At 48.8% G+C, this 27831-nt stretch overlaps 2 protein-coding genes across 3 annotated transcripts in view; one reads left to right on the top strand and one right to left on the bottom strand.

The window, feature by feature from the left end:
• Window positions 1-15999, top strand: part of NT5C2 (5'-nucleotidase, cytosolic II) — a 59329-nt gene extending 43330 nt beyond the window's left edge. Inside the window, exons 4-18 of one of the 2 annotated variants that reach the window (XM_058028820.1) lie at window positions 2191-2308; window positions 3706-3801; window positions 5090-5181; window positions 5372-5429; window positions 6636-6729; window positions 7745-7798; window positions 8913-8996; window positions 9743-9784; window positions 10911-11018; window positions 11344-11410; window positions 11984-12154; window positions 13005-13056; window positions 13292-13352; window positions 13877-14053; window positions 14276-15999. In XM_058028820.1, the coding sequence (XP_057884803.1) occupies window positions 2191-2308; window positions 3706-3801; window positions 5090-5181; window positions 5372-5429; window positions 6636-6729; window positions 7745-7798; window positions 8913-8996; window positions 9743-9784; window positions 10911-11018; window positions 11344-11410; window positions 11984-12154; window positions 13005-13056; window positions 13292-13352; window positions 13877-14053; window positions 14276-14533 (1532 nt within the window). In that variant the 3' untranslated portion in view covers window positions 14534-15999. Of the gene's footprint in view, window positions 1-2190; window positions 2309-3705; window positions 3802-5089; window positions 5182-5371; window positions 5430-6635; window positions 6730-7744; window positions 7799-8701; window positions 8785-8912; window positions 8997-9742; window positions 9785-10910; window positions 11019-11343; window positions 11411-11983; window positions 12155-13004; window positions 13057-13291; window positions 13353-13876; window positions 14054-14275 lie in introns of those variants that run through there. The other variant, XM_058028821.1, reaches the window with a different exon arrangement.
• A 5965-nt stretch (window positions 16000-21964) lies between these two features.
• Window positions 21965-27831, bottom strand: part of CNNM2 (cyclin and CBS domain divalent metal cation transport mediator 2) — a 112685-nt gene continuing 106818 nt past the window's right edge. Inside the window, exon 8 of the mRNA XM_058028663.1 lies at window positions 21965-26897. Within this exon, the coding sequence (XP_057884646.1) occupies window positions 26688-26897 (210 nt within the window). The 3' untranslated portion in view covers window positions 21965-26687. The remainder of the gene's footprint in view (window positions 26898-27831) is intronic.

Here is a 27831-nt window from a genome sequence, read left to right as displayed (position 1 = left end):
TTGATAACTGCTGTATTGATTTTAGTTACCTGTTTAAGACCATTACAAGTTTGCTTATTACATTTTTAATGGTGTTCGTTTAATGGGGAAAATTAACCCTTGGGATTCTGGTACTTTTTAGGTTATTAAGAGAAACAGGAGCCCTCTGTCATGGGTACTGTGATCTCAGTCTTCTGACAGTCTTGTTTCATCTAAAGTCATTGCCTTTTCAATTTTATTTTTTTAATATTTTATATATTTTCTTTCTCCTCTCAGATTAAACTTCTGTATACCACAGTGTATATATATATGCTGGTGATTACTGGACAAAGTATAGACAATGTGTATTAATATATATAATGAGGCCCACAGATGTGTTGAATCTCTCTCAGGAAAAGCAGTCTGTCCTCTAATGAGTTTACTGTGTAACTTGCACATTTTCAGCTAAATTTGTAATATTCAAGTGTTGGAGGCAGTTGGACCCCTTGAACCCATGGTAACCCTCATTGCAGTCAAGGGTTGTATTTATTTATCTCAGGACCAGTTTAAGACAGAACATTGTGGTATTCCACTCCTAAGGGGAAGGGAGCACCCAGGATTTGTAGGTGCTCGTGGTTGAAAGGAATGATGAAAGCCAGGGCATCCACAGAAGCTTACAAAGTTTTATTAGTAAATTACACTTGGCATGAGAATTGGTATGTTAATCCCTCACCTTGTAGTGTAAGCACACAGCAGTGGGGGTTGGATAAAGGGGTAGGGTAAAGGGGAAGAAAGAAAGAGATGAATTGAAGAGGGGAAGAGAGAGAAGGAGGAAGAAAATGAGAAAAAGAGATCCCCAGTCCTGGCAGCAGCGCTGATGAGGTGCCCAGTGTCCTGGGGCACATACACCCCAGGGCTTTGTGGGGCTGTCTTTTTATAGATGAGTCCTCCCCACCTTGCAAACAGGGCTCTTGTTTTCCATGGAAATCAGTTACCATGTGCACTCCATTCTTCCAGACCTGTCTGAAAATGGGTTGGAGGATCTTGGGTGGTCTTGTCTCCTCCATATAGTCCATGCCCACTTCTCAACCTCATTCCTTCACTGGAGCTGTGCTGTCCTTATCCCTGGGAGCCAGAACAAGGACGTTTGCCCCAGAAAAGTGCTGTCCTTACCTCCACATTGCCCCCTTCTCCAGCCACATCCTGTTCTTTCTCACAACATGTTATTACCAACAATCGCTGGCTGTTATTACCAACAATCCTTGCTCAGCTTCAGGACTATCCAGCTGTCTCAGTGTTTGAAACATGCACATTAGCCCCTTATCTTCTGGGCTCATGCAGACGTGCAGTGAGCGTAAACACACTGCCAGAGAAACCCTTTGATTTCCATCTGTCCTGATTGCCTTTTAGATATAATTTAATGATCTGATTAAACAGTAACATTTTCAGCACATGGGAAGGTCATTGGCAGGAAGAAGAGAGGTTTCATGGTAGGAATTACTTAGTTGAACATGTCCATTTCTTTTGTATGGAGTGAAGGGAAGGTGTGTGCCCCAGAAGAGCAGCTCCTCTGACATGGGAGAGCAGTGAGCTTGCTTTAAAAAGTAGCATTTTGATGCACAAGGGTAATAATGAACAGATTTTTTGCAGTTCCATATGGTGTTATTAACAAACAAATCATATGTTAACTTGACAGCTCTACCTTCACGCTAACTTAGTCTGCAGCAAACATTAATTCCCCTGATATGAAATCTGGAGCAATACTGAACTTTGGGATTGTATCCAGATCAGTTACAGTAGCACAGAAGTGATGAATTTCAGGCTTTCTAACCTCCAATTTATTGGTTTCTTTATCAGCTTTGCAAAAGCATAGCAAACCAAAACCCTGTTGGAGCAGATACTACAGGGAGTGTTCATGCATCTGCCTAACAGGACTGCAGGGAGAGGAGCTGCTGTTTGAAATACATTTTTCCTGATGCAGAGAGCTGTGATAAACTGATGGATATTTCATCTGGTGCACTCTGCTGCTGAAATTGAAACTGCAGCTCTGCTTCACTGCAGCCCTGGGGCAGGAGCTGATTCCACCACACTCTGGTCTGGGGGACCTGAGGCATCAAAGGAGGGAAGGGTATGTGGAGGAGGGAGAATGGGTACATATTACTTTTAATTGCCTTCTTGTTTAATCCCCTAGCTGTTTTCAAATTTTCTAACTGAAATCTCATCTTGGTACAGTGTATAAATCCCCTGAATACGAATCTCTTGGATTTGACCTGACCGTAGAAAGATTAGTTTCCATTGGATACCCTCATGAGCTGCTCAATTTTGTGTATGATCCTGCATTCCCTACCAGGTAAATGACTCATGGATTCCAACCCTGCCTGCTCAGTGCTTGTTCTGTGAAGTTCACAGGCAGCATGTGAGGCCAGCTTTCCAGTTGTGGTTGTGATGCCTGTGGCTGGCCACAGATCATGGGGAAGGGAGAGGACTAATCCAGGATGTGGGGGGGCCTTTGCACACATGGACCCTTGCCAGCAAAGAGGGGGTGTAAAAAAAAAAAAAAAAAAAAAAAAAAACAACCTACTGAAAACGTGGGCCAAAAATAGCCCTTCAAAGCAAAGACAGCAGAGACACAATTGGATTGGGAGTGAAATCAGAATCAGGGAGGATGAGCCATTACTGTCCAAGAGGCTGCTGGGATGTCTCAGAACATTTTTCTTTAATGATTTTAATTAGTAGTGTTGTGGTGCATAAGACATCCTGAAAATTAAGGTGACAGTAAACAAGAATAGAAGTGGGATCAATCAAGTTTTCTTGTCAAGATGAATCAAATGTCAAAAACACTTGATTTAGTAACTTTTTTTATTTTATAATTTTACACTAAGTTAATGGTGCAAAATTACTAAATTCCTATATTTTCTCTTCTGGTGGGAGAGGTAAAAGGGACATTATTTTGAAAAAAGCTTTTGATCTAACTCTGCACCTCCAAGTTCTTTCCACTTGTGCCTTTGCTGGATTTTGCTTCTTTGACTCTTTTGGAGTTTCTTCACAAAAGACTGGACCAGAGGGTCTGTTGGTTTGTTCCAGTTTTGGTCTGGCAGCCTCCTTCCCTCCTCTCAGTGTGTTTTACACCGAGAGTTGCTGCTGGCTGTGCCTTTGCCTGTAACAAGGCATAGCCCTCACAAACCTGTGATGAGAGCTCTGTTAAATCCACCACCTTGATCCCAGGGAGGGGACAGAAGGGATATCTCCGTGGGAAGGCTGTGTTTGCCAGATGCAGGCTGCTAGATAAATTGGACAGAGTTTTGCCAGAGTCAGAACCGGGCACATCCAGAGTGATGTGCCATGGTTACATCTCCCATCTGGCTTTGTCTGTGACAGAGCCACGAAAAAGCAGAGAGAAATTCCTTTATCACACCTCACTGTTCCCTGCAGCCCGACAGGGGTGTCAGGTTTGTGACCCTGTGGAAGAGGCCCACAGCTCCCTGGTAGATGCACAGCTGAGCCTCTCAGTTAAACATTTTGGGGAGAGGTCAGGTGTCTCTGCTGCCTGGTGATGCTGGGCTCTGGTTGTTCACCTGCTGCCAGCTAAAAGGGACAGTAGGGACCCCATCTGCATCATAACAGCAGCTCTGTTCTGATGCCCCATGCCAAGTGAGCAAAGGTGCTCTGGAGCTGTTCTCGCTGCTGTTAAAATGGTCACCCCTTAATGCACTTGCCTTTTCATATCCTAAATTGCTTTCTTAACAGAGGCCTGGTGTTTGACACCCACTATGGAAACCTGCTGAAAGTTGATGCCTATGGGAACCTCCTAGTATGTGCACATGGCTTTAATTTCCTCAGAGGGTGAGTGCAGACTCTTGGCTGTTCTTTTTGACTTAATTCACTATTGTGTCAGTGATCCTCAGGGCACCCATTGTATATGGAGTCACAGGGACTCTGCTAACAGCAGAGGCTGTGTTGGTGTTCCTGCAGCTCCAGGATCAGCTGTGGGTGGACTGAGAGTCTCAGGTACAGCAATAGCCCAGATGTTTACAAGGGAAAGGGCTGTGCTACCACAGGCACATCCATAGTGAGCTGGGAATAGAGGAACGTGTGCTGTGGGGAAGAGTTGGGGTCATCCAGGGGTTCTTCACCTGTCCCGGCACAGTTTAACATGAGCAGCTTGTCAGTCAGAACAAAGCCATTGTATGTGCCCCATGAGACTGTCAGCTCCACAGCTATTGCTAAGAAAGTTTGAGGGCCTGAGCTGGTTTGGGTAGGAATGATCTTGCTCTACCCCTTTGTGTTTCTGACCTTTGAGAGTGTCAGAACTGAGCACTGCCCACCATTTCCTGCAGCCTTCCCTGGCTGCTTGTGTCTCTTGTCCCAGAGAAGGTGCTTTAGGAAGCAGACAGGACTGCAATGCCATGTTCCTGATGTGTCCCAGCAAATCCCCACTCCCACATTCCTGCTGCAAGGGCATATGAATGGAAGGCAAGGCAAGCTCAGGGGCCCCAGGGTGGCAAACCTTGTCATTGGAGGTCTCTAAGTCCTTGAATCAGGACTCCAAAATTTAGAAAAAAGCCTTTATTTGTGCATTCAAGTCCCTCTTTGAGCCTAAAATGATCTTCAGTAGCACTAGAAATTTAGGAGACCAGAATAATGATATGAGTTCAGTCACTGCCACCCTGCTGATGAATTGCAGAGGGCCCCACACATTCCTCCTGCAGCAGAGCCCTGCACACCCCTGAGAGCTGCTGGGAGAGTGGAGAGCAACACATGGAAAGTGGGGGAGAGTTTAAGATAAGCAAACAATGAAAGTGCAGATGATTTAAAGCATCCTCCTAGCCAGCAGCATGGGGCTTAAGGTCGAGCTGTGAACTCTGGACCACTCTGTGTCCCTGGGTGGGCTCAGTTTGCTGACTCAGCAATGAGGGCTTGGTCCTGGCTCTGCTGGAGTCAGCATGGCCAGGGAACACCCCTGGATGCACTTCTGCTCTTCTGCCAACATGCATGTGGGGAAGCTGAGTGTTGATTGAAGCACAGCAGACTTTGGTTAGTGAACCCTGCTACAACTCCATTTTGCAGGTCAGCACATTTTATCTTCTTTATGTTTTGTGGTTTCACTCTTCTCCACTTTATTTATTCTCAGGCCTGAAACACGGGAGCAATATCCAAATAAATTTATCCAGAGGGATGACACAGATAGATTTTACATTTTGAACACATTATTCAATCTACCAGGTGAGTCTAATGGGAGCCAACACAGGCCTCTCTCTGTGCCTTTTAAGCTAATAAAGCTTTGCTGATGTTGTACTCTGCTTTTCTGTTTGGTTTTTTTTTTTTTTTTGCATGAATTTTCTTCCTTTGGGCACAAGGGCTAAAGTTATATGGCTGTATGATGTTATCCTTGTCTCACTCTGTTTCCTTGCAGAGACCTACCTGTTGGCTTGCCTGGTGGATTTCTTCACTAACTGTGACCGGTACACGAGGTTCGTATTCCCTCCACTCTGAGATGATGATGATGGAACAGGAAGATTGATATTATTTTATACAAGAGCAATACAGCACAGATGAAGCTGCTCTTAATATCAAAACTTAAGTGGTTTTGGTGGGCCTTCTATAATTCTGGGGTGCTAAGTTGATCTGTACAGCAGAAGCTGGTTATGAAGGTTTCCTTCAAGGGTACAGCAGAACCAACATACTGACTGACATTGGTATTTGGGGCAGCATCCAGGACTGCACACTTTTTACAGGGTGATTACAGGCACCATTCAGTTCATTTTGAACCTGTCCATTGGAGCCATGTCTGAGATGGTAACTGAAAGGCTGAATTTCCTCAGCCAGTTACCACAAGTGCTTTGTGTTGTAATAAAGGACATTGCACACTTAGAGATGAAGTCCTCAGTGTGGTATAAAAGGCTGATTGTGCAGCAGGAGTATTTACCTTGCTGTCAAAAACATATAAGCATAAAAACAAGCTGTGGCTTGAACTGGCAGATTTGAATGCTCCTGTGCTGCTCATCACCTCATGTGATGGGTCATCTTTGCATTTATGTGAGTGGAAGGCAAAGGTTTAATGTGATTTCACCTGGGAGCAGAGGAACTGTTTATGTTGGCAATCCATCAGGTGAAGTACCTTTTCTCAGGAGAGGCATGATGATTGCTGTCATAATAAATACAGCTCTGTGTAATCCTTGATTTCTTCTGATGCAGGCTGTCATGCTGTCTCAAAGATACCTCCAGAGTATCTTGTAATTTCTAATGTTAATACTAAGTGTTCAACATAGAAGCAGTTCCTCCTCTCAGCAATATTGCATTTAGTTGATTTCCATGACTCTCCCTTCTTCAGCGCTGGAAAGAGGGAGAAGGAGCATCACTGTTTATTTCCTTAGTACCATTCCTCTTCTGTTAAATGCTGCAAACAGCATTTTTGCAGTTTTCTGCAGTTCTTGTAATGTGGGTGAGAAGTACGAGTCATGGTCACAGAAAGCTGTGGAGGCACAGACATTCCTGGTCCTGTTAAACTGTGGTTGTAGCCTTTTTTCAAGCCTGAGCTGCAGTAAAGTAGTAGATGAGAAACCATGATGGTAAGATGAAAACACAAGCTCCAAACAGCATTTTGAACTGTCTCGCTCCTTGGTGTGTTTCTTACCTGCTCTGACTGACTGCTAAAATCTCTCTTTGTCTCCTCACAGCTGTGAAACAGGGTTTAAGGATGGAGACCTCTTCATGTCCTTCAGGAGCATGTTCCAGGATGTCAGAGATGCTGTTGACTGGGTTCATTACAAGGTGACTGCAAGAACTCCGTGGGATGTGTGTGGTTGTAGCTGGCTTGGAGGGGCTGGTTTGGAACTCCTGAGCTCAGATGTTCTGTGCCTGCTCTGGGCAAGGGCCCTGCTTGGCCGCCTAGTGAGCAAATAATAGATTGCAATTGTATGGGAGTGAGTCAAGATCTCAGCTGCCCTCCTAGTATGGGAACATATCTGGCTTGGCTTCCTATTCCTTTTTATTGTGCCCAGATTTAATATTTGTACTGTAATTCATGGGTTTTAGAGTGTAATGCTGTGAGAGTATTTGCACTTCAAGTCCACAACTTGAACATTGTCCTAATTATTAAAGCAATATTTTACTGCAAATTGTTTACATTGGCACTATCCTACGTTGTCTAAAAAGTACTGGCATTAAAGAGAGAAATAGATCAGCTGTTCTCTAATTAGAGAAAAGCATTTCATCTTCTGCACACACTTGTGCACAAATTTAGAATATAATTTTGTGAGCATTAGCATATGGCTAAAGTCTTGATTTTCTTGTTCTCCCTCATTCAAGCAATCTGTTGGGTGGGATGGAGAACCATCACAGGAGAACTCTGCTCACAGTTGTACTTGTGGTGGTCCTTTTACCCATGCAGAAGTCAGGAATCTATTTTTCTTTCCTTATGCAGTGTTGTGTGATACATGTTGGAGTTGGCCTTTGACTAAAGCATTATGGTCAGTGTTGGAGACAGGTCGTTAACTGTCTTGTTTGGTATGGCAAATCTATTTTTTGTTTGTTTCTATTGTATTCCCTTCTGAAAGGGTTAAAATGCTGTTGAAGTGGATTATTTACCATGGTGAGGGAATCGATGGATCACAGAGTTTGTGATGGTCCCTGCTACTCAAAGCCTCTCATCTCTAGAGTCACTGGTTCAGATTCGCCCTGGTTTGTACTTTCACAGCATTTTAAAGTGTGAAAGTTGGCATTACTTTGTTGTCTCTTACATCATAAGTTTCCATGACCTCACTGGGTTCTGTTGTTTCTATTTCAGGGATCGCTTAAGGAAAAGACCCTTGAGAATCTGGAGAAGTACGTGGTGAAAGATGTAAGTGTGAACTTACTTTACTTGTGCTATGTGACATTCAGGACTGACTAAGCAGGCAAGAAATAAGCATGCTGATTTGCTTTCCTAAATCACAAAACAATAAGGCTGTGATTTCTATTGTAATAACCAAAGACAAAGTGGAAAGTTCAGATGCAGCCTTTATTCTGAGCCAGTGATCCACGTGATTTTGTATTGATGGCACAGTTTTGTACAGAAAATGTGAAAGCCAGAGGAAATGTTATCAAGGCAAACACACTGGCAGAGCTCATGTTGTTTCTTTCAGTGGTGAAAGCAGCTGTGTTCCCTGTCCATGTTTTTCTGCCCAAGCAAACCTGTCTTTAAAAAGCAACAGTTGAGCATCTTTTTAGCCACATGACAAGAAAGTTACACTTAGCCATGAGGGACAGATCCTGAAAGACTCACCAGTGTCTAGTCTCTTGAGAACCCCAAAATGTGTGTTCAGCACATCTAACTGAGCAAGCTCCAGTGGTTCCCTTACTCCTGCCATCTCTGCAGTGTGCAAGGCCTCTCAGGACCACTCATGGAGTAAGTATTTTTTAGTTTAGGTGAGCTCTGTGGTAGATTATCACTTTAAAACAGTTAACCTTGTTTCTAGTTACACGCCTACAGAATTCTTAGGTAAGTGCTCAGTGAGGTAATCAGCTATTTTGGGAATGGACTGAGATTTCAGATTCAATAAAAATAGCCCCAGGAATAAATTCTCCCTAATTTGAGGTTGGAATTATAATGCGTTCCAACTTGTGGCTCGTGAGCTCAGATTTCACCTGCCTCTGGGCCCATTTCGGGAACGGACTTGGAGCTGGAGCAGATCGGTGGGAGCAGCACAGGGTGCCTGGCACTGTGGTTGGCAAAGGCACTGCAGCCCTGCTGAGCCCTTCCCCCTCGCCTTCCTCCCCTGGGCTGTGCTCTGGAGGGGTTACCTGGATGGACCAGCAGCTTTCCTGGCTCTGGCCAGTGCACAACACGTGAGTTTGCTTGCTCGATGGTTTGATTTGCCTTTTTTTTGTCTGGTGGGATCATAGTTGAGTTTTTTTTCCCATGATGCATGTATGCAACTTTGGTGTGTGACTTGGATGTTCCCCTTGGCTTCCAGGGGAAGCTGCCACTGCTGCTCAGCCGCATGAATGAAGTGGGGAAGGTGTTTCTGGTCACAAACAGCGACTATAAATACACAGACGTAAGTGCTGCTTGAACTGCTGGGTTGGTATTTCATGGAATAAGCAGAAGCCAGCCAGTCATTTGGATGGGTTTTGGTGGGACGTTTTCTGGTGGAGAATTGTGTGTTTTTTAATCTACATGTAGGGTGGGTTAGTGGAGGATGCAGATGAAGCCTTGAGTCACCTTTTGTCATCCTGGTTCTGGCACTGAGCTAGTACAGACCTGGTTTAAGTCCCTCTGTGCTTCACTCAGTTCCTCAGCAATTATAAGGCTGTAAGGGAAAGTGATGCTCAGTTTTGGATTTTAGCATCCTTTAAAATGCAGGCTTTCCCTTTCAAGTGAGATAGAGAGTCTGAGTACAGACAGGTCACCAAACCAAGGTCCTGGAGAGGTCTGAGATGCAGAAAGGGCTGTCTGCTAAGCTGAGAAGTAAACACGGTTACTTCCAACTCCAGGTGGGTGTCAGGGTGTTGCAACACTGCCAATCTAAAGATGTATGTGCCATTTTAAAGCATTGCAAGATATGCCTGAAGCAGTGTGCAGTTTTCTGAGGCAACTGTGTAATTTGATTATAAAAACTACTGGTTTGATTCCTGTCATTGTCCTTTTCCATTCATTTTGTCTCCAGATCTTAGCTGACTTCTGTGTAAATTCTAAAAATAAAGTTCTGTAGTCCGAAAAGATAAAATCAGAAAGCATGCTTTATAAACTACACAAATGCATGTCTAAAAGCACATATTTGAATGCTTTCTTTCTCTCTTTTAGAAAATTATGACTTACTTGTTTGACTTTCCACATGGACCAAAGGTATGTGATTCTAGACTGCAGTTGCAGTAGACACTGATGTGCCTAATTATCTGTGTAGCTGGAAAGCATTTTAATCCTGCTTCATCGGCTGCATGGGATTAGTTGCTTTAATCTGGTTAAAATACACTTGCTGTTTTGTGTCCTGTGTGAATGGGATCAAAGCAAATACAATGTAACAGAAAGAAAAGGGGCATCATCTGGTCTCAAATGATAATCTGTGTTAATGATAACATTATTTCAGTGATAAAACATTTCAACTGTGGCATTTTGTAGACAGATTTCTTAGAAATCATGCACAATGGTTTAGATGTTGTTTAAAAAAGCCACGATGGAAAGGAAATAGTTTTATAAAACAGCAGAAACATTTATGGCTGATTTTGCCTTAATTAGCATAACTCCAGAAGTTTTAGTCATGCCTTTTTTTTTTCCTGAGGCCAAGACTCAGCCCTGCAACTTATGGAGAAAAGTTTATGATACAAATTTATACTGCTCTTTCAGTCTCCAACTAAGAGGCTATCTCATGTTCAAAAGATGTGTTCTCACTCTGCTTTAAAAGCAGAAGGCAGCCAAGAGGGAAATTCGAGAGCACAGAGATGCTCACCACACCTGATAGCTAAGAAGCTCCTTGCTGTGGTCTTGATCTCACAAAGTGCAGAAAGGGCTTGGTGTCCTTTGGGCAGGGCTGTGATTCAAAGCCATGCTCTGTGGAATGGAGTCCAGGCATTTTCCCACTCTTGGCAAAAGCACCAGCATGGCCTTGTGAGCTGAAGCTTGTCTGGATCTGCATGGGATGTCACCTTCAGGAGCAGTGACAGGGTGTCATTTACAGCATCTTTTTACATGGCAGCTGTGCCCTGACAGGGATGTTCAGGGCTGTTCTCCTGTCTCACAGCATGGCATCAGCCTGCACTGCTAGGACTGGGATGGGATGGGCTTGTGGCAAAAGGGGAATGCTTTAGGAGATGGTGCTGGCAACTCAGCCTTGTCCCACAGGCGGTATGAGCTAAGGGATTTTGATGGACCAGCAATGTCACAAGGTTATGGCTATGGACAGTGACACTCCAGGTAAACTCTGTGTGCTTTTTTGTGTTGTTCCTGACTCTGGGGTTTGTTTTTGCCTTTGTAGCCTGGGAGTGCCCATCGGCCATGGCAGTCCTACTTCGACCTGATCCTGGTGGATGCACGAAAGCCCCTCTTCTTTGGGGAAGGCACTGTATTGCGGCAGGTGGACACGGTGAGTGGCCAGTGCAGGCTGCCTCCATGGCTGCAGGGCTCCTGCACCTCCTCTGTGGCATCTCTCAGGGACAGTGGGCAATGCAGTGTTTGGACAGGACCTACCTTAGAGGTTGTGGGCTGGAGTCTCCTCTAAGTCATTCCTGAGCAGCCCCATCACCTCAAGGCTTCCCTAACATACTGCAGGTGACAGTAGGAAAGCCACCTCTGGGCTGGGCTGCTTGGGAGTGAGACAGACAGACAAAGAGTGACATATCAATGGTATCAATATAGAAAAGATCCAGACCATCAGCTGTTCAGCACTAACACAACACCTCCTTCCACAGGTGACCGGGAAGCTGAAGATTGGTACTTACACTGGCCCGCTGCAGCACGGCATTGTGTACTCGGGAGGTGAGGCAGGAGCCCTTCTTGTTGTGTGGAGTGGCTCTGATGTGGCCTTCAGCCACTCCAGCTGTGAGAGGACATGTGCCAGGCAAGGCTGTGCTTCCCAGAACACATTGTTTGTGCCCTCTGCACACTGCACCAGAAGCTCTCCATGCTCAGAGCTGCACAGTGCAGGGAAGAGATGGACCCATTCCTCCTCAAATGTCCTCTCCTTCCTTGCCAGGGAGGGTCTGGGAAATGCCTGCAGGGCTTGTGGTGGAGGGGTGGCTGCAGCTGGCCCAGTGCAGTGTCCCCAGCTGTACTTCAAGGTGCTGCCACCAGCATGAACGCTCTTGGAAGGTTCCGCCAAGGCAGGGAAGGGCAGTGGGTGGATACAGAGCTGTCTGTGACGCCCAGGGCTCCATTACTCTCACATGGTGGGGGAGGCAGCATGGCCTCTGTTGCTGCCATTCCTGTAGGGGTGTGCACAGGCAAAGCTGCTCCGGGGTGAACTCCCAGGCAGGTGAGCAGTGTCCAGGGAAGCCATGGTCAAGCAGCTGTTTTGGCTCACTGTTCTGAGCCATGCCATTGTTCTCTCAGGCTCTTCGGACACAGTCTGTGACCTGCTGGGGGCCAAAGGGAAGGATATCTTGTACATCGGAGACCATATCTTTGGAGACATCCTGAAATCCAAGAAGCGCCAGGGCTGGCGGACCTTCCTGGTGATCCCCGAGCTGGCGCAGGAGCTGCACGTCTGGACAGACAAAAGCGGTCAGGAGCCGGGCAAGCCCCTGGCCAGGCTTTGCTCTTGCTTGTCTGATGCTGCACCCCCGAGATCGCCAGGGCTTAGGGGTGCAGGAGAGAGATCACCCTGGCTTCCCACTTCTCCTTTTGGCCCTTTTCACTGGGTCTGGATGCTGGTGGCAGGAGCTGGGGTGCCTCTCTGTGGGCTGGTCTTGGGGTCCCAGGCCTTTCCTGTGCTCTTTCTCAGGCTATTGTGTGTAATCAGCCAAATGCTGCCTTGGCTATGGGAGAAGCTGCAGCTGGGTGGGGTTGAGTTGTTCCTCATCAATAATCCCAGAACCTCCTCTCCCTCTTCACATCTGGAGCCGTGGCTTCTATGTTAAAAAATACCTGACAAGACCTGGGTTATTCTCCCTGTAATGCCTGAGCTCTGACTGCTCTCCCATCTGCAGGGAGTCCCTATTCACCAGCTGCTTCCTCCTCGTTCCTCCCACTCCCTCTGCTGCTCTGCTGCCAAAGTGCTGTGTGTTTTCCATCCTCCAGCGCTCCTGCTTTTCTCCCAGGTTTGCCCTTTGGTGTGTAAATAGGGCTGGGGGTTACGCAAATTGCCCCATAGCTGGTTGGAAGGCTTTGGTGAGAGCTGCAAAGGTTCAGCCTTGAAAACAAAAGGGCCAACCAGAAACCAAGCCCAAAGTTCTGCCCAGGGCACAGAATGATTGACCCCTCTCTCTGCCCAGAGACCATGAGATGCTTTCTGTGTCCCTGCTCCAGTGTCCCTTATGCGAAGGGAGTGGGCAGGGGACTGTATTCACCTTCGGCACTTTCCATTTTAACAGTTTAACTTACCCTTATCCCCTTTCTTTTCTGGATTTTCCAGCCCTTTTTGAAGAGCTGCAGAGTCTGGACATTTTCTTGGCCGAGCTGTACAAGTGAGTGTTCAAACAGTGACAACTTTCCTGCTGCCTCTCCCAGCTAACAAGCGGCAATGACAAAACCTTGGGGTTGGGTTAGTGGCACTGCTGCCGAGCCTTGACTCAGGCCTGGGCTCTGCCCACGAGACAACCTTCCCCTCCAGACCAGCCTCCCTCCCCCGAGCCCCATCCCACAGCATCTGGTTCTGAAAGACTTTTCACACCATGTATTTACCTTCTCGCCTGTAACTAGGCATCTGGACAGTAGCAGCAATGAACGCCCCGACATCAGCTCCATCCAGAGACGCATTAAGGTACCAATCATCAAAATCCCTTTTCATCCTTCTGGATCCCAAAGGGCTTAACAACCCAACCCCACTGCTCAGTCCTGAAATGCTTTGCTCTGCCTTTGGGTGGGCACAGCAGGCTTGGCAAAGTCACTTTGTCTCAGCTCACTGGTCACTGGCTCTCCTGAAAGGCAGCCTGGTCTGGAATAGGGTCCCTTTCCTCATGCCCACAAGCAGCACTGGCTGAGGGTGCTCACTGCTGCACCATGTGGCAGTGGCACACACAGGCTCAGAAAGGCTGTAGCCTCTGGTTCAGCCAGCCCTGGGGTGCCAGCCTAGGACAGTGCTGGACCTGAGCCTGCTGCCACCTTCCTTTCTGTTACCTGGGGCTCAGCTGTGTCCTGATGCCACGGGATACAAGCGCAGAAAGCCTTGCTGGAGATCCCTGCAGGTCTCACATAGCCCCCAGCCCTCAGGGCGCTCTGCCTCAGTGTTGTGGCTCTGAGGTACTGCCTGCCTGGCCCAGGACCTCACCTGTCTTTTCCTCACAGAAAGTGACCCACGACATGGATATGTGCTACGGGATGATGGGGAGCCTGTTCCGCAGCGGCTCTCGGCAGACGCTGTTTGCCAGCCAGGTGATGCGCTACGCCGACCTCTATGCAGCCTCCTTCATCAACCTCCTCTACTACCCCTTCAGCTACCTCTTCAGAGCCGCCCACGTTCTGGTGAGTTCCAGTCCCAGGGAGGTGGGCAGGGGTCCCAAAGGGGCCCACACTTGTGTCCATGATCACTTCCACAGAACACAGCAGCACCTTGGAGGGTTTGGTGGCAGTGGATAGACTGTAGACCAAACGGTTGCATTCTGGGGTTTGCTCTCCATGTGTCTAAGGGAGGCAGCCTGGGGCTGGGACACCCCTTGTCACCTCCTCTCTCTGTTCCATGTGCAGATGCCACACGAGTCCACGGTAGAGCACACACATGTCGACATCAATGAGAAGGAGTCGCCAATGGCCACACGCAACCGCACCTCGGTGGATTTCAAAGATTCCGACTACAAGCGGCACCAACTGACCCGTTCCATCAGCGAGATCAAACCGCCCAACCTCTTCCCCCAGGCACCTCAGGAAATCACACATTGCCACGATGAAGATGATGATGAGGAAGAGGAAGAAGAAGAAGAGGAAGAGGAGGAGGAAGAGGAATAAGAAGGAAGAAACCAAGTATTTCTGAAGATAAACCATGACTCTAGCAGTGATCAGGAATGGATTCTGTTGTTGGGGCCCTTGGGGTGATGGGTTGGGGGGTGTGATTCTTGCAAAGGCACATTTTGAAAGTATTTGGAAACTTCTAACAAATTAACACTAATTAGGAGGAGACCCTTGTTTTCAGTTTTGCAGACGGTTCAAAAAGCTGATGGATTCTAACTGGGTGGTGTATTCAGATGGGACTGCCTGCCTGTGCTGTCATGCTACTCCCATTACATTTTGGGATGCTGCATGTTTCTCCCTTTCCCCTGCTGTGTTTCATTTGGTTTTCATTTGAACAGTGTCCTGTGAACGGTTTTTGGCATTTGTTATATTCTCTGTGGAGACAGAAGGGATGTGCTGGGCCCTGCAGGAGACAAAATTATCCAAATCCTGCTGCCCGTTAGGTTGCTGTCCTTAACCCTCTGCTCCTGGGTTACATAATCCCCCTCCCCATGTCAGCCAGGGTGTTACTGTGCCTTCCAGCACTCAGTTTACCTTCTGTTGGTGTGAGTTTCTCTGTGGAAGTGGTTTGACTCCTCCAGACATCATGGATGGCAGTGAGATTCCAGCTCTTGCACATCTGCTGCCATACGCATTTCACCTTGTAGCCGCTTGTTACCCTTTCCCAGTGTCTGCAGGCTCTCACCATTGGCATGCAGTGCATAATTTCCAGGGCATTTCTCTAACAGCTGAGCTGCACACTCTGTTCTCAACTCCTCCAGTTTCAGCAGTAAATATTAACCCAGGAGCTTGAAGCTGCTGCTTTAGCATTACATTAGTCACTCTGTGTTCCTCCTGACCTTTCTGTCCTCTCAGCTTTTGAGTGAAGCATCCCAAAATCAACCCCAGCCACCATCTGGAGTGAAAGGGCCTGTTGTGCCAGGGGCTGCAGGCCACACGGGCCTGCCCTAAGCTAGGAGACAGCACATGCCACAGGGCCAGCCCCAGGGTGGGAAGCTCCTGGCTGTCCAGCAGCTGCCCTGGTCTTTGGTCTGGTGCGGAGCACGCGGAGCCTCATGGCCGTGCTGGGCAGGGCTGCGTCCCTGGCCAAGGAAGGCGACGGCTGCTGTGTGGGACCAGGGGTGTCCCAGGGATGAGCAGGTAGTCCTTGTGCCTGAAAGCCAGCCCAGGGAAGGCACAGAGCTGGCACAGAGTGGGCAGCAGTGCCCTGTGGTTTTCCTCTGATTCACGGGTGCGGCCTCCCTTACTCCAGCCTCTGCCGTTCGCTGCAAAGGGATTACAACGAGGGCCCTCTTGTAATAAATTTGACTGTTGTTTCAGTACCATAAACTCATTTAATTTTTTTCATTTTAAAGTACCTTAGTAGAAAATAAAAAAAAAAAACACAATACCAACATCTGAGCAGGAAAATGCTGCTCTAGTGGCAGTTCTTCAAGTCAATAAATGATGATGTTTCTAAGAAATGCTTAGTGGCGTGCTTTGTGCTTTGTGGGGTGTTGCTGAGATGATGAGAGCTGTGCTGGAGTTGGTGGGAAGAGATGGGACTGGTCTGTGGGGTTCCAGAAGGGTGGGTGACTGGGGAACTGTGAGAGCATCTTTGGGAATCAGTTATGTGAAGCAATGGTGAGGCACAAGGCTTCTGTTATCACCATTTGCATCGGCCAGGAAAGCATGGGGAGGGCAGAGAAACATTTTGTCTTGGACACAGAGAATGAGGAGAGTCTTTTTCATGGTGGGAGGGGGAACATCCCTACACTGCCACTACCTCCAACACTGTCTTGCTAGGGCTGTTTCCCACAGACATTACCAAGGACCACTTCCTGTCCCTCTGTCCCTGAAAGACACATGGCCAGGGTGGCAGCAGGGCACAGCACAGCCTGTGCTCACCTGGGCCTGTAAACCTGCTTAAATAAACAAGAATACCCAGGGAAGGCCAGTGCTGCCACACAAGGCTGTGCCCCGCTAAGACAGGCAGCCTTGGGCACTGCTGAGCTCAATCCTCCCCTACAAACCAACTCCTCATGCCAACCAAACCAGACCTGAAGAGGTTCCCCCATCAGCACCACCACAGAAGGATATTCAGTACCAGGGCCCAAAGTGCCAGACAGAAAAGCAATACTAAATGGCAACAGCAGGTGGCCAACACTCAACACCTGACACTAATGGGATTGCTGAAAATTCCAGAGCACTGTGTCCCTGACACCTCAGTTTTGGGGTCTGGAAAGGAGCTGACGTACCCACAGTGAGGCTGGCTACAGGAAGGGTTCCAGGGAGCTGTTCCCGAGCCCTTTCACCAAAGGCCATGCTGGGCTCTGCTATGTTTAAACTTTGTTTCTCCAAGTATAGCTACTTGAATTTTTTAAGCTTTAGCTCAGCAGCTGGGGGAGGCATGCGGCTGCAGAAAGGGAGGTCTGGGGAGCTCCATGCATTCCTCCTTCCCAATTGGTCACCACAAATAGCTCACTCCCAGCCCAGGGCTATTTCTGACTGAGATGGGGAGAAGAGTCTTCGAGGCTGGAGCAATGGAAAGTATTTGACCCTCACTTCATGGTGGGAAAGTGTTGGGCAAAGCCTGACAGAGGCACAGGCACTGCCTGGCCTTGTACCATCCTATCAATACCGTGCTGGCTCCACCATGAAGTTGTGGTAACCACGGACCAAGAGCCAGGGTGAAGCTTCTTGCCCTGGCTGGCACTGGGGACATGGTCACAGCCCAAGTTCCAGCCCACACCTCCCTCAGGCAGCTGCCCATGGCTGATCTGCCGCTTCCCAGAAGCCGCTGGCCTGGCAGCACCTGTGTCTCCACTCACTCTGCAGAGCCTCAGGGAAAGCTTCTGCTGCTCTCTCTGCAACCTGTGCCCCAGCCCAGGGACAGACATGCTTTGCTTTTGCCCATCAGCAGATTGTCTCCTGCAGCAAAAGCCTGGTGGAAGCAAGGAGAACATGGGGAAACAGGCCTCATGCCCTGTCCCAAGTTCTCACTGACCTGATTTCTGCTTTCTCCCACTTTCCTCACCACCTCACATCCACCTCCCCTGCTCTGTGGAGCCAGAGGGCGCTCACAGGGGCTGCACAAACCAATCCGTACCAGAGGCAGGAACCCAAGGCTCACTGCCCTACACCACAGCCCTCAGACATTGTGTCTTGGGCACTGCCACTCCTGATCAGGTCCCAGCCATCAGAGCTGCTCCCAGCTCCTCCTCCTCCTTTAGCCACCTCCTCGCTCAGCAGAGCAAGGCCCAGCTGCACTCTGAATCAGGATATGCCTGACCATGATGGAAGGTAAACATGTGCCAGTCCCTGAGCAGCAGCCATTCCAACCTCTGGCCTGAAGCCCCAGCACGGCAAACGTGGATAAAGAAACTGTAACTGCAGAGCCACCGCTCCACCCTGGCCCTGCACAAGGGAGCTTTCCCTCCAGGAGACCAGGCCTGTGGACCACTGGCTGCAGAGCCTGGCCATGGCAGGAGCTACTGCTGGAGCCCTGGGTACAGCTTTGGGCACTGCTCCTGCCCTGCTGCCACAGTAGTCTGGGCCTAGCAGCCAAAACCCTTCCCAGCTCCCTGAAGGGACCTGGCCTCTTACACCCTCCCTTCCTGGGCTCTCTCTATCCTGCTCCTCCTTCCTGCCGCTCATTACCACCAGAGCCAGCCTCAAGTTGGCCTCTACATTAATTCTACTTCCATCATGCTTGTAGCATCCCACCACCCTCCACCAGCTGCCAGGGACAGGCACATACAGGGGCAGCAGGAGTCCTCAAGGACCTGCCACTCTCTCTGTCCTGCTGATATGTCATGGTGAGGGAGGTCCAGAGGGATGGGGCCATCCTGCAGCACAGAAGCAGGGACAGAGGCTGCACTGGGTGCAGCAAAAATCCCCACAAGGGTTGAGCAGCCTCTGCCCATTTTGCTGACCCACGGTCTGGCAGTTCAAGAGCTGAGCATGACAAAAGCTGGGGGCAGGGAGAGCAGCTGGGTGGAACAGCTGTGAAGAGGAGAGAGGCTGAGGGATGGCACAAGCACAATATGGGCACAGGGCAGGGCTGTATGTGACACACAGGACAGGGCTGTTCCTCCACCAGTGTGAGCTGAAGTGATGGTGAGCAAGGGCCTAAGCACAGGCTCGCTCTCCTGCTCAGAAACGTCTCTGTGGCTGCAGGCTCCACACAGCTCCACTGCCAAACCCCAGCACGAGGGGAGCAGGCAGCAGCACCTAAGTGCAGGGGATGGACCGACTCACTGCACCAAAGTTCTCCCGTCCCACGGAGCCGCCGCCATGCCCAGGCGCGTCCCTCACTGCAGAGCCCTGGTGACGGCCGCAGGCAGGAACGCGCTACGGACGGACAGACAGACGGCATCTGCGCCCAGAGACAAACACCACCTACGGAGAGCAGGTTGTAAATAAGGGGTTTTTATTACTGAAAGAAAAACTCCCTCACTCTTGAGGGAACTTCAGAAAGTCAGCTGCTTGCCATTGCCACCAGCTTCCCAGCCAGCCCCTGACCAGCAAAGCCACCAGCACAGCCCTCCCCAGCTCCAGGACTGAGCTAAGTCCTCTGGTCTTGAGGCCAGACCCACCAAAGCGAAGAGCAACACCTGCCTCTAAAGGAACAAGATCCAGCCTCTCTGCGGCTCTTGGCAGCTGAAGTGGAGAGTAAAGACTGTTACATGTGCCAGTAGGAGAGATCTGGGTACAGGATCACAGACATCAGCCCCACCACCCACATGCCAAAATCTGTCCCTTGGAAATGAGGGGAGAGCACAGAGGAGGGAAAAATGCATAAACTGGAATGTTCAACAGAAAAAAAAAAATCATCATTTATCTAAAAAGAATAGAAATAAACAAAATGCTTTAAAACAAAATCACAAAATATACACATAAATCTGGTACAAAATAAATAGGAAAGATTGGAAATCTACAACAAAATTGGAATAATTATAAAATTAATTTGTATGACAATCAATATATGAAACGTATACACTTCATTCAGGATTTCAGTTGTGCTTATTCAGGTTTATGTACACACACGGAAATACTGTAGTCAGAACACTACAACTCTGGAAACCCGAAGTCATGTACAATATGATACAATTCGCAAAGACCACACACGATGGCAAATAAGACACAGGGAAGAGCTGGCTGGAGTGGGATCAGATAGCCATGAAAATGCACTGCAAAGGGAGAGCCACCACGCTCTGGAATGGGGGGACCAAGGCTGAGCCAGCAGCAGCCAGGGCAGGGCTCAGGGCAGCCAGGAAGGAGAATGGTTTGGTGTGAGACCTCTGGCTGCTGAGCACCAGCTGCTCATGGCTTCCAGGAACACATCTCAAGTATTTGGGGTTTCAGATTCACTGTGTTTGGCATCCAGGCACCTGCCCAGTGATTTAGGTGTCAAGGCTGCCTCTGCTGGAGAAAAAAAATGCCAAGAACTCTGAGGTCCCTCAGCAGGGCCTGACCCTGAGCTACTGGTAAGCCACCCTTGTGCTCAGGAGAACATGGAGAAACGGGACCACGGCACTGCTGCTGGGGTCCTGGGGGGATTCAACTCTCCAAATTCCATGAGATCTCTGAGGAAGGCAGAGTCCCTTGAGTAGCATCTCCTACCCTCAGTGTGAGAAATGAAGACAGAATGGCTGCAGCATGACCCCTCCTTCTCGCCTTCCTGAACACTCAGTTAAAGCCCAGTGAGTGAAGCAGAGGAGCAGCTGTGCTGTGAACACAGCTGTCACAGCAGCCACACTGCTGAATCCAAGCCAGCACAATGCAGAAGGACAGAGCACGTACCCTGGGAGGAAACCTGCCAGCCCTGCCCAGCCCAGCCCAGCCTGCTGGACCTGAGACTTTAAAGCAGGAATGACACTAGAGCTGATCCAGGCCCAGCCAGGCTGGCACTTCTGAGAGGAGTAGCTCATCAGGAACCCTCACTCTCCCACAGTGATCTTTGGGACATGCATTCCATATTGGCACTTCCACCTAAAGGCATCTGACACCAACTAGTTTTTCACTTGTATTTGGAAGCATTTGGTTCAACAGCGATGCCCAGAGGATAAAACACCACCTTCTATGATAAAGCTCTGATCAGCAAACAGTTGAGAAGGGATGCTAGACTGCTACACCAAGCACCGAATGCTGGGACAAGCCCTTCTTCCCCAACAAATCCTGCTACCAACCAACTGCCACGCTGCTTTCTGGAGAAGACAACAAAGAAATCAAATCTCCTCCTGGAGCATTGGAGCCACCTGCAGCCTTTGCATGTTTCAGGCTCACAACAGCTGACACACCTCTAGCCTGGTTCCATGACAGGCCACTTGTACCGAGTCCAGCCAAATCTCTGCTTCTGGGGGAGGATCAAACACCAAGCACTTCCTTGGCCAGAAATCTGCACTGAAGGAGCAAGAGTAGCCAGGGCACCAAGCACTGCAGGATCCTAGTGATCAGCCCTGCTCAGAGGAAAACAGAGCCCAAAGGCAAAACCTGAGAGGAGAATGATGTTTTTCAGCTGGAGACAGAAGACCAGCAGCTTTGAGTACCGTATTTCCAACGTGAAGAACTGCTGAAAGTCTGACCTCAGGTAACAAGAAGAAAACATCACTTTGATTGAATTCAGTGCTACTGACCTACAAAACAACTCCATCTGCCACCTGTACTGTGCCACTGACTGGAGACAGCTTTCCAGCAATCCTTTCCCATCCCTGAAGCTCAGGAAAATATGCACACACCAGATGGAAAAGCTCAACTGTACCACCTTGGACCCACAGCAACAACATCTCCTCATCTGGGTGCAGCCCCCAGACTGGCCCCAGAGGAACACAACCCAGCATGAAGCCAGGCTCCAGGACAAGAGTAAGACACCAAGCAGGATTGTTGAGGGGGCTCTGCACAAAGCCATGGTTGTCCATGTCCCCCTCACACGTGCGAGTGAGGACAAAATCACCATAGACATCACACCAACAAGAGACCTGCAGCTGATGGACCAAATGCAGGGATGAGGGCAGCTGCCCAGCCCAGCCTGTGGTGCAGAGCCTGTCCCCTCTGCTGGCTAAGTCAGATGAAGGCTGCTCTCCCATCCATGCCATGGGAAGATGCCTGATTGTGTTGGTTAAACTCATCATGTCACTGCTGGGCCAAACCAACCCTCAGTATCCAGGGAACAGGTACTTCTTTGGGTCTATGTAGAGCCCCAGTGTAGAGCCAGGTGGTGGGACAGGCAGCACAGCTGGGGCTGTACCACACCACAGCCAGGGTTCTTGCCTTGGGACAGGGCACAGTGTGGGCACAGGGACCCCTCAATGCTGGGTGGGCACCTTTGGGATGAAGCCTCAAGTCAGCAACACAAGAGGTATTCTGCAGCATCCTTCCCCACCCCCAGCCCCAGTTTTCTATTGGTAATCCAGACACTGGATAACTTGACAACTGGTACACAGATACTAGATTTAAAACCACAGATGTGTGTATTAGACATTGTATAAAATATGGTACATCTTTCATGTGGGAATGATTTCTATAGAGAACATAATTCTGCACAAGGAAGATGCATGTTCCAAGGGGTCCTGGACAATGTGGCTGTGTTCTCCATCACGTAGGATACTTACACAGGATGCTCGTGAGGAGGAAAGGGCTGCTCTCTGCCATTGGCACCCCCACACCCCTTGGCTGAGCTCTGCAGAGATCACAGGAAGCACCACTGCTGCCCAAGCAGCCCCTCACACAAAACTACCTCTTTGGTTTTCTTTGAGCTGATTTGAACCAAAGCCTGACACCACCAGCGCCAAATCTCATCCTCATCCAAGCTGGGCCCTGAAAGCTGAGAAGCAGCAATGGGTGATGTGTGTGGGCCATCAGGGCAACTTGTCCTGCTACCCCTGAGCTTTCTCCAGCTCTGGGTACAAAGGGCCATATCCTGAGACTCCTGCTCTTGCCAGCTCCACCCACACAAAAAGGCACTTAAAGAAAAGAAGAAAAACAAACAAAAAAGCCCCCAGTGGTGAGGAAAAAGGAAGTGAGTCCAGGAGAAGAGAGGAGGAACAGAAAAGCAAGCACAATGTGAATGAGTGGCTAACCCTTCTGGCAACAGGCCCAAGAACTGCACACCTTCAGCAGCCAACCCCAGCTGCCCCCATACAGGTCTCAACCATCACCCCATTCCTGCTTGGTCTGGAGCAGGAGCTTACAGGGGCGAAAAAACTGTGAGAGGCAACTATACATGACACAGGTTTGGAGGAGAAGTAGTGAGGAGAGGGATCTGCCCTGTGGAGCTTCCTCTCCTGGTGCATCTGGATGGGGGAAGCACCTTTTCCTGCCACACCAGCCTTGGGGCCCCTGCCCACAGCCAGTCCAGACACCCTGCCAGCATTCCTCATCCCACTGTGGGATAACCCATCCAGAGCTCCTCCAGGGCAGCAGTCTCCAGCTGCACTGGGATTTCAGGGAGTGGACAAGCTGGGAATAAAACAACAAGCACTTTGTAAACTCCAAAGGGTCTGAGCCTGCGGCACAGAGTGGCTGAGGCTGGTTTGCTCCCCACAGAGCCCCTCTCCTCTCAGAACTAATGTGCTTCATATGATCTCCACATCACCAGAGTCAGTCTCATCTGGAGAAAGATTCTCACTGGAAAGCAAGAACATTCCTTCACTCTTTACAAGATTTGGCAATACACAGAATTTAAAAAAATAAATCATAGTTACAACAGATTCAGGTTCATTTCATTTAAAGGAAATTCAACCAACAGGAGTGTAAAAGATATAATTCACAGTTGTGCATTTAAGATATTAGTGTTGAAAACCTCACTTCAAAGAACTCTTGTGCAAAATTGTATTGACAGTAGAAACCATGGCTAGATGCCCTCCCAGCCTCCCCCGGCCTACAGGCCATCATCCACCCTGCTGCCTGCACCCAGAGGCAGACGGGCGAGGGGAACAAAGGCAGCAGCAGGAGTTGACATAGGAAGATGCAGTATCCTTTCTACAAGTCAAAGCCTGGCCAAGGTCTGAGGTCAAGTCCAAGGATTCCCAAAGCCACCAGCCGGTGCCCTGCGCTGTGGTGACGGGCTGTGTGTCCTCGTGGCACTGCAGCACAGCATCCACATGCCCTGCAAGGCAGAGGGGACAGATCTGCTCAGGCAGGGCACCCCTGCAAGGGCACGGAGTGATGCCCTGGCATCTCCACTGCAGCCAGGAGAGCCAAGCCCTGGCATTGGCAAATGCCATCCCAATGCTCAGAGGAATCCTGAGCTGGGCACAGGGCTCCTCTGCCGAGATGGTTCCCACCAGGAGGGCTGGGAACTCCTTGCATTTGTTAAACAGTAAAACTCTAAATACCCTGAGAACAGGGAGACAGGATTTTTTCCCCTCTAGGGAGAGGACCATGCTTTGTTCTTCAAGCTAATTAGTAGTAGCAGCTCCTAACCCCTCTGGGCCAGGTACGTATTTTCCATATGAAATGCATCTATAATCAACTATTTTTATGGAAATTAAGTGAAATTATTTCACTTTTCATTATTTGATCTATACAAATGATGAAAAACAGTCATGCAAAAAATTGCCTGCAATTTGGAACAGTGCAGCATGGGCAGAAGCAGGAGGTATTCACTTTGGGATCACATGGCTTTGGTTGGAAAAATTTGCACTCTTTTTTTTTTACCTTTTTCTTTCTTTTTTTTAAAAAGGGAAACAGACATTGAAACAAATCCTTAACCTGCCATAAGAAGCAGAAGTCAGATCCAGTGAGCAACCTCATCCTGGAGAGAGCTGCCTTGACTTGAGCCTTCCCTCCTTTGGCAGGTTTGACAAAACGGATACTGCATCTCAAGTTCACCACCGTGTCAAACACTTCCAACAAACTTTTACATTCAGCAACACTAGATAAAAACTGGCGAGATGAGTCCCTCGCCAAGGACAAACGCTGTAACATCTGGACATTTTGCTCTGTGAGAAAGGTGCAATATTGGCAGCTCTCTGGGAAGGCACAAGGCTTAGGCCAGCCCATGCTGCTGTCAAGCCGTGCGCTCTCAGCAGTGCTGGTGCACATCAGAGCAAGGGTGGGGTGGAGGCTAAGGAAACACTTTTGGATGGGAAAAGTCAAAAAGCTACATGTGAGAGCAAGGCTTTGGAGGGCCTGTTTCCTCCTCACTGGGTGCACAAGTTGGATACTGGGCAATTTCTATGCCCCTTGCAGGGACTTCATCCTCATGGGTGGCTCCCATAGGGATGGACAGCAAAAATCAGGGCTGCTTTGAGAAGATGGAAGAGAGAGGAGGAGGAGGGAGACAGGCAAACCCAATTGGCTCTGACACCACACACTCCAATTCCCAGGGGGAGATCCTGCAATGGAATATTGCACCTTTCCAGCCACCAGTCACACAGACAGACCACGGGAACTTGCAGCGAGTGCCTTCCACAGCCCGCGAGCAGGAAATGGGGCAGGCCTGCAGGCACAGAGAGCTCTGGCAGTTGTGTTTGGGGCTGGGGGCTTCTTTGGATGTCCCCAAAGAGATTATCCACGTGTAAAGAAAGGGAAATGCTACATAGCCAGGGGCCATAGCAGAGTCTTGAAGCAGAGAAACCACAAAGCCTGATTGATCAATCCAGATACTGATGTTCACATTTTGTTTAAGACAGCATTGGAAGGGGAGAGGACTGGGGGAGACAACTTTCTTTTTTTTACTCATTTGAGGACTTCAATTCCATCTGCAGAAATGGGTGATGCACAACTGCCATAGGGTGCCTCTTGCTAAGACCAAATCAGCATCTGGGTTTTTGGGCTGGATGAATTGGTTTCTGCTGCCCAAGGCAGGTGTTGCCCTGCACTGGTGGCAGCTAGGTGGGAGGCTCTCTGCTCTGCTTGGTAATCCCTACAATGGCTGTTAAAAGGGGCAAGAGAGAAGGAAATGCACTGAATCCACTCGAATGAATGTGGCTGGGAACAGCCTGGAAATGAACCTCTCTGAATCCCTGAAGTGCAATACACTCGCGTCTGGAAAGTTTTGTCAGCTCTTGGAGAGGAGAGGATGGTTCTGGCTCCTCAGCAGTGCCCATCCTTGCACTGGCAGAGGTTTACTGTCACCTGGAGCACGTACTTTGGCTGTAATTGTAGCAGCATCTTCTGTGTTAATATTAGAGATTACAGGGGGGACTGATGTTCTGATACTCAGCAAAGTCTGCACCATCTGCTCTGGCCAAGGGAACGGTGCACACACCGCTACAGCCTGGGAGTGTTTAAAGACTTGGTGTCTCAGGGCTCACACATTACTTCACCGTGAAATTGGCAGGAACATCAATGAAAAACCACCCAGTTACTTCACTATGGAATATCACACCTGGCTTTCATTTCACGTGACTGCGGTTTTGCTAATTAATTCCTTCCCCCCAGTATTATCTTCAACATACACAAAGATTTTGGAGGTTACAAAACTGTAAGTGTAACAATGCTTTTGCCTGTTTAACAAAGAAACCTGCTGAAATTTGAAACATTATTAAATACCAAAGTAACCACTCCTTCCCTGAAAATTAACTGCAAGAATGTAATAATCATCTCTTGGTCCTCCAGGTGGCTGAAGCCAGAGGTTCCTTGAAGCTTGCTCCTTCTTAGGACACAAATAACATACAAGTACCAGTTACTAACTTTTTCAACAGGGTAACAAAAAGGACCACAGAGGAGTGAGAAGAGGCCTAAGGACATTGGAGCCAATTCACAAAAACCATGACAGAGCCCATTTGAGGTTCATGAGGGACAGAAACAATTTAAAACTCTGCAAAATACTTTTTAAAAACATGATCTCTCTTGAAAAAATAATGGAGGAGCTTTTAAACTTCCCCATATGTGTTTGAGGAGGAAAAACCCAACAAAGATCAAAAGTACAGATAAAAAATAAACATAATTCTACTTTGCAAGAAGAATTCTCATCGTTCTCAGGGGTGGCTCACCATTCCCAAATTACGTTTGGGTCTTTAGTCTCTCTTGCTCTTTGCTCCTTCTTCCTGTTTCTTCCTCTTCTGCTCCCAGAACGGACGCAAAAGTCTTTGGTCTCAGAACACTGGATGCAGCAGTGTTGCAAGCACACACTAACGGTGTTCACACTCGGGGAGGAGGCAGGAAGGAGCGAGGGCTGGTCCTGCTGAGGAGATGGGATGGGTGGGTTGTGGGGAGTCAGCTCCTAGATGGCTCCTTCACTGTGCATACTGTGGTTGGGCTTGTTGTGAGTCACACAGTTCTGTTCGTTCAGCAGGTTTGCTGTCTCGTCTGGCAAACCATCGTGCAGCTCCGTAAGAGTCAGTTCGATTTTAGTGTTTTCACTGTCCGAGGACTGAGGTGTTTTGTCCATCCGGGATGCCATCAGGGCATTTTGGTACTGCTGTCTTGAGATCTGCTCCAAGAACAGGGAAGAAACAAAAGAAGTCAGTCACACTTCTATGTCTCCTGTGGAGCACACTGAGAAGATAAAAGTTTCCTCCCTTTCCAGACCACCACACTTCAACCCCTCTTTACCTGTTTCCATAAAACATCCCTGCGCTTTGCAAGCCTAGAGCACCCCAGCTCAACACCCACAGCATGGTGACATTTCCAGGGAGGGTGGAAGAATAGTGCTGTGCAATCACCATGCTGTTCAAAGGCAGGGATTTATTCCTATGCAGAGATTTTTAAATCAGACCTCCATTTCCCTCCAATCATGCACACCTTTAGGACCAGAACCAGAGATCAATGAAGCCTTTCTCCCAGCTTCAGTGAGCTCCTGGTGAGGCTCTAAGTGTCCCTACAGAGCCAAGCCAGCTCTATAGTACAAGTATAGAATACAAGCATTCCTGCTCTTGTCTAGGCCAGCAAACACAGCAGGAGCTACAGCCTTATACATAAGGATATTTGAGTCTAGGAAACACTGGGATGCCCATAGAGATGAGTCCAAATTAGCAACCCATGAAGTTTTCCACTGGTCTCTGCAAGAGCTGTCTGCACTCAGCAGAGCAGTGATGACAAGAGCTGGCCTAGAGCACAGAGTGACACTGCCCATGGTGCCCCAGGGACAGGAAAGCCCAGAGCCCCTGAACATCTGCATGTGGTGGTGGAGGGCAGAATTCCTCCTGGAGCCACAAGCAATCAGCCCTGTGAACTCCAGGCCAACCTTCTCAGCCAGGACAGGCAGCAGGATGCATGTGCACTGGCAGCCCCATGAGCCCACAGCAGTGGGTGATCTTGGCAGGCAGGAAGGTGGAAGAGATGAAATGACTTTTAGAAAACTGTAAATTTCAGTAGCAACACTAGAAAGGGACTGGAAATGGACAGAATCAGATGGACCAGGTCAC

This window comes from Melospiza georgiana, chromosome 8, assembly GCF_028018845.1.
Source record: "Melospiza georgiana isolate bMelGeo1 chromosome 8, bMelGeo1.pri, whole genome shotgun sequence".
NCBI classification, from domain to species: domain Eukaryota; kingdom Metazoa; phylum Chordata; class Aves; order Passeriformes; family Passerellidae; genus Melospiza; species Melospiza georgiana.
The sequence above is the reverse complement of the archived record's forward strand: the minus strand, read 5'-3'. Positions and strand labels throughout refer to the sequence as shown.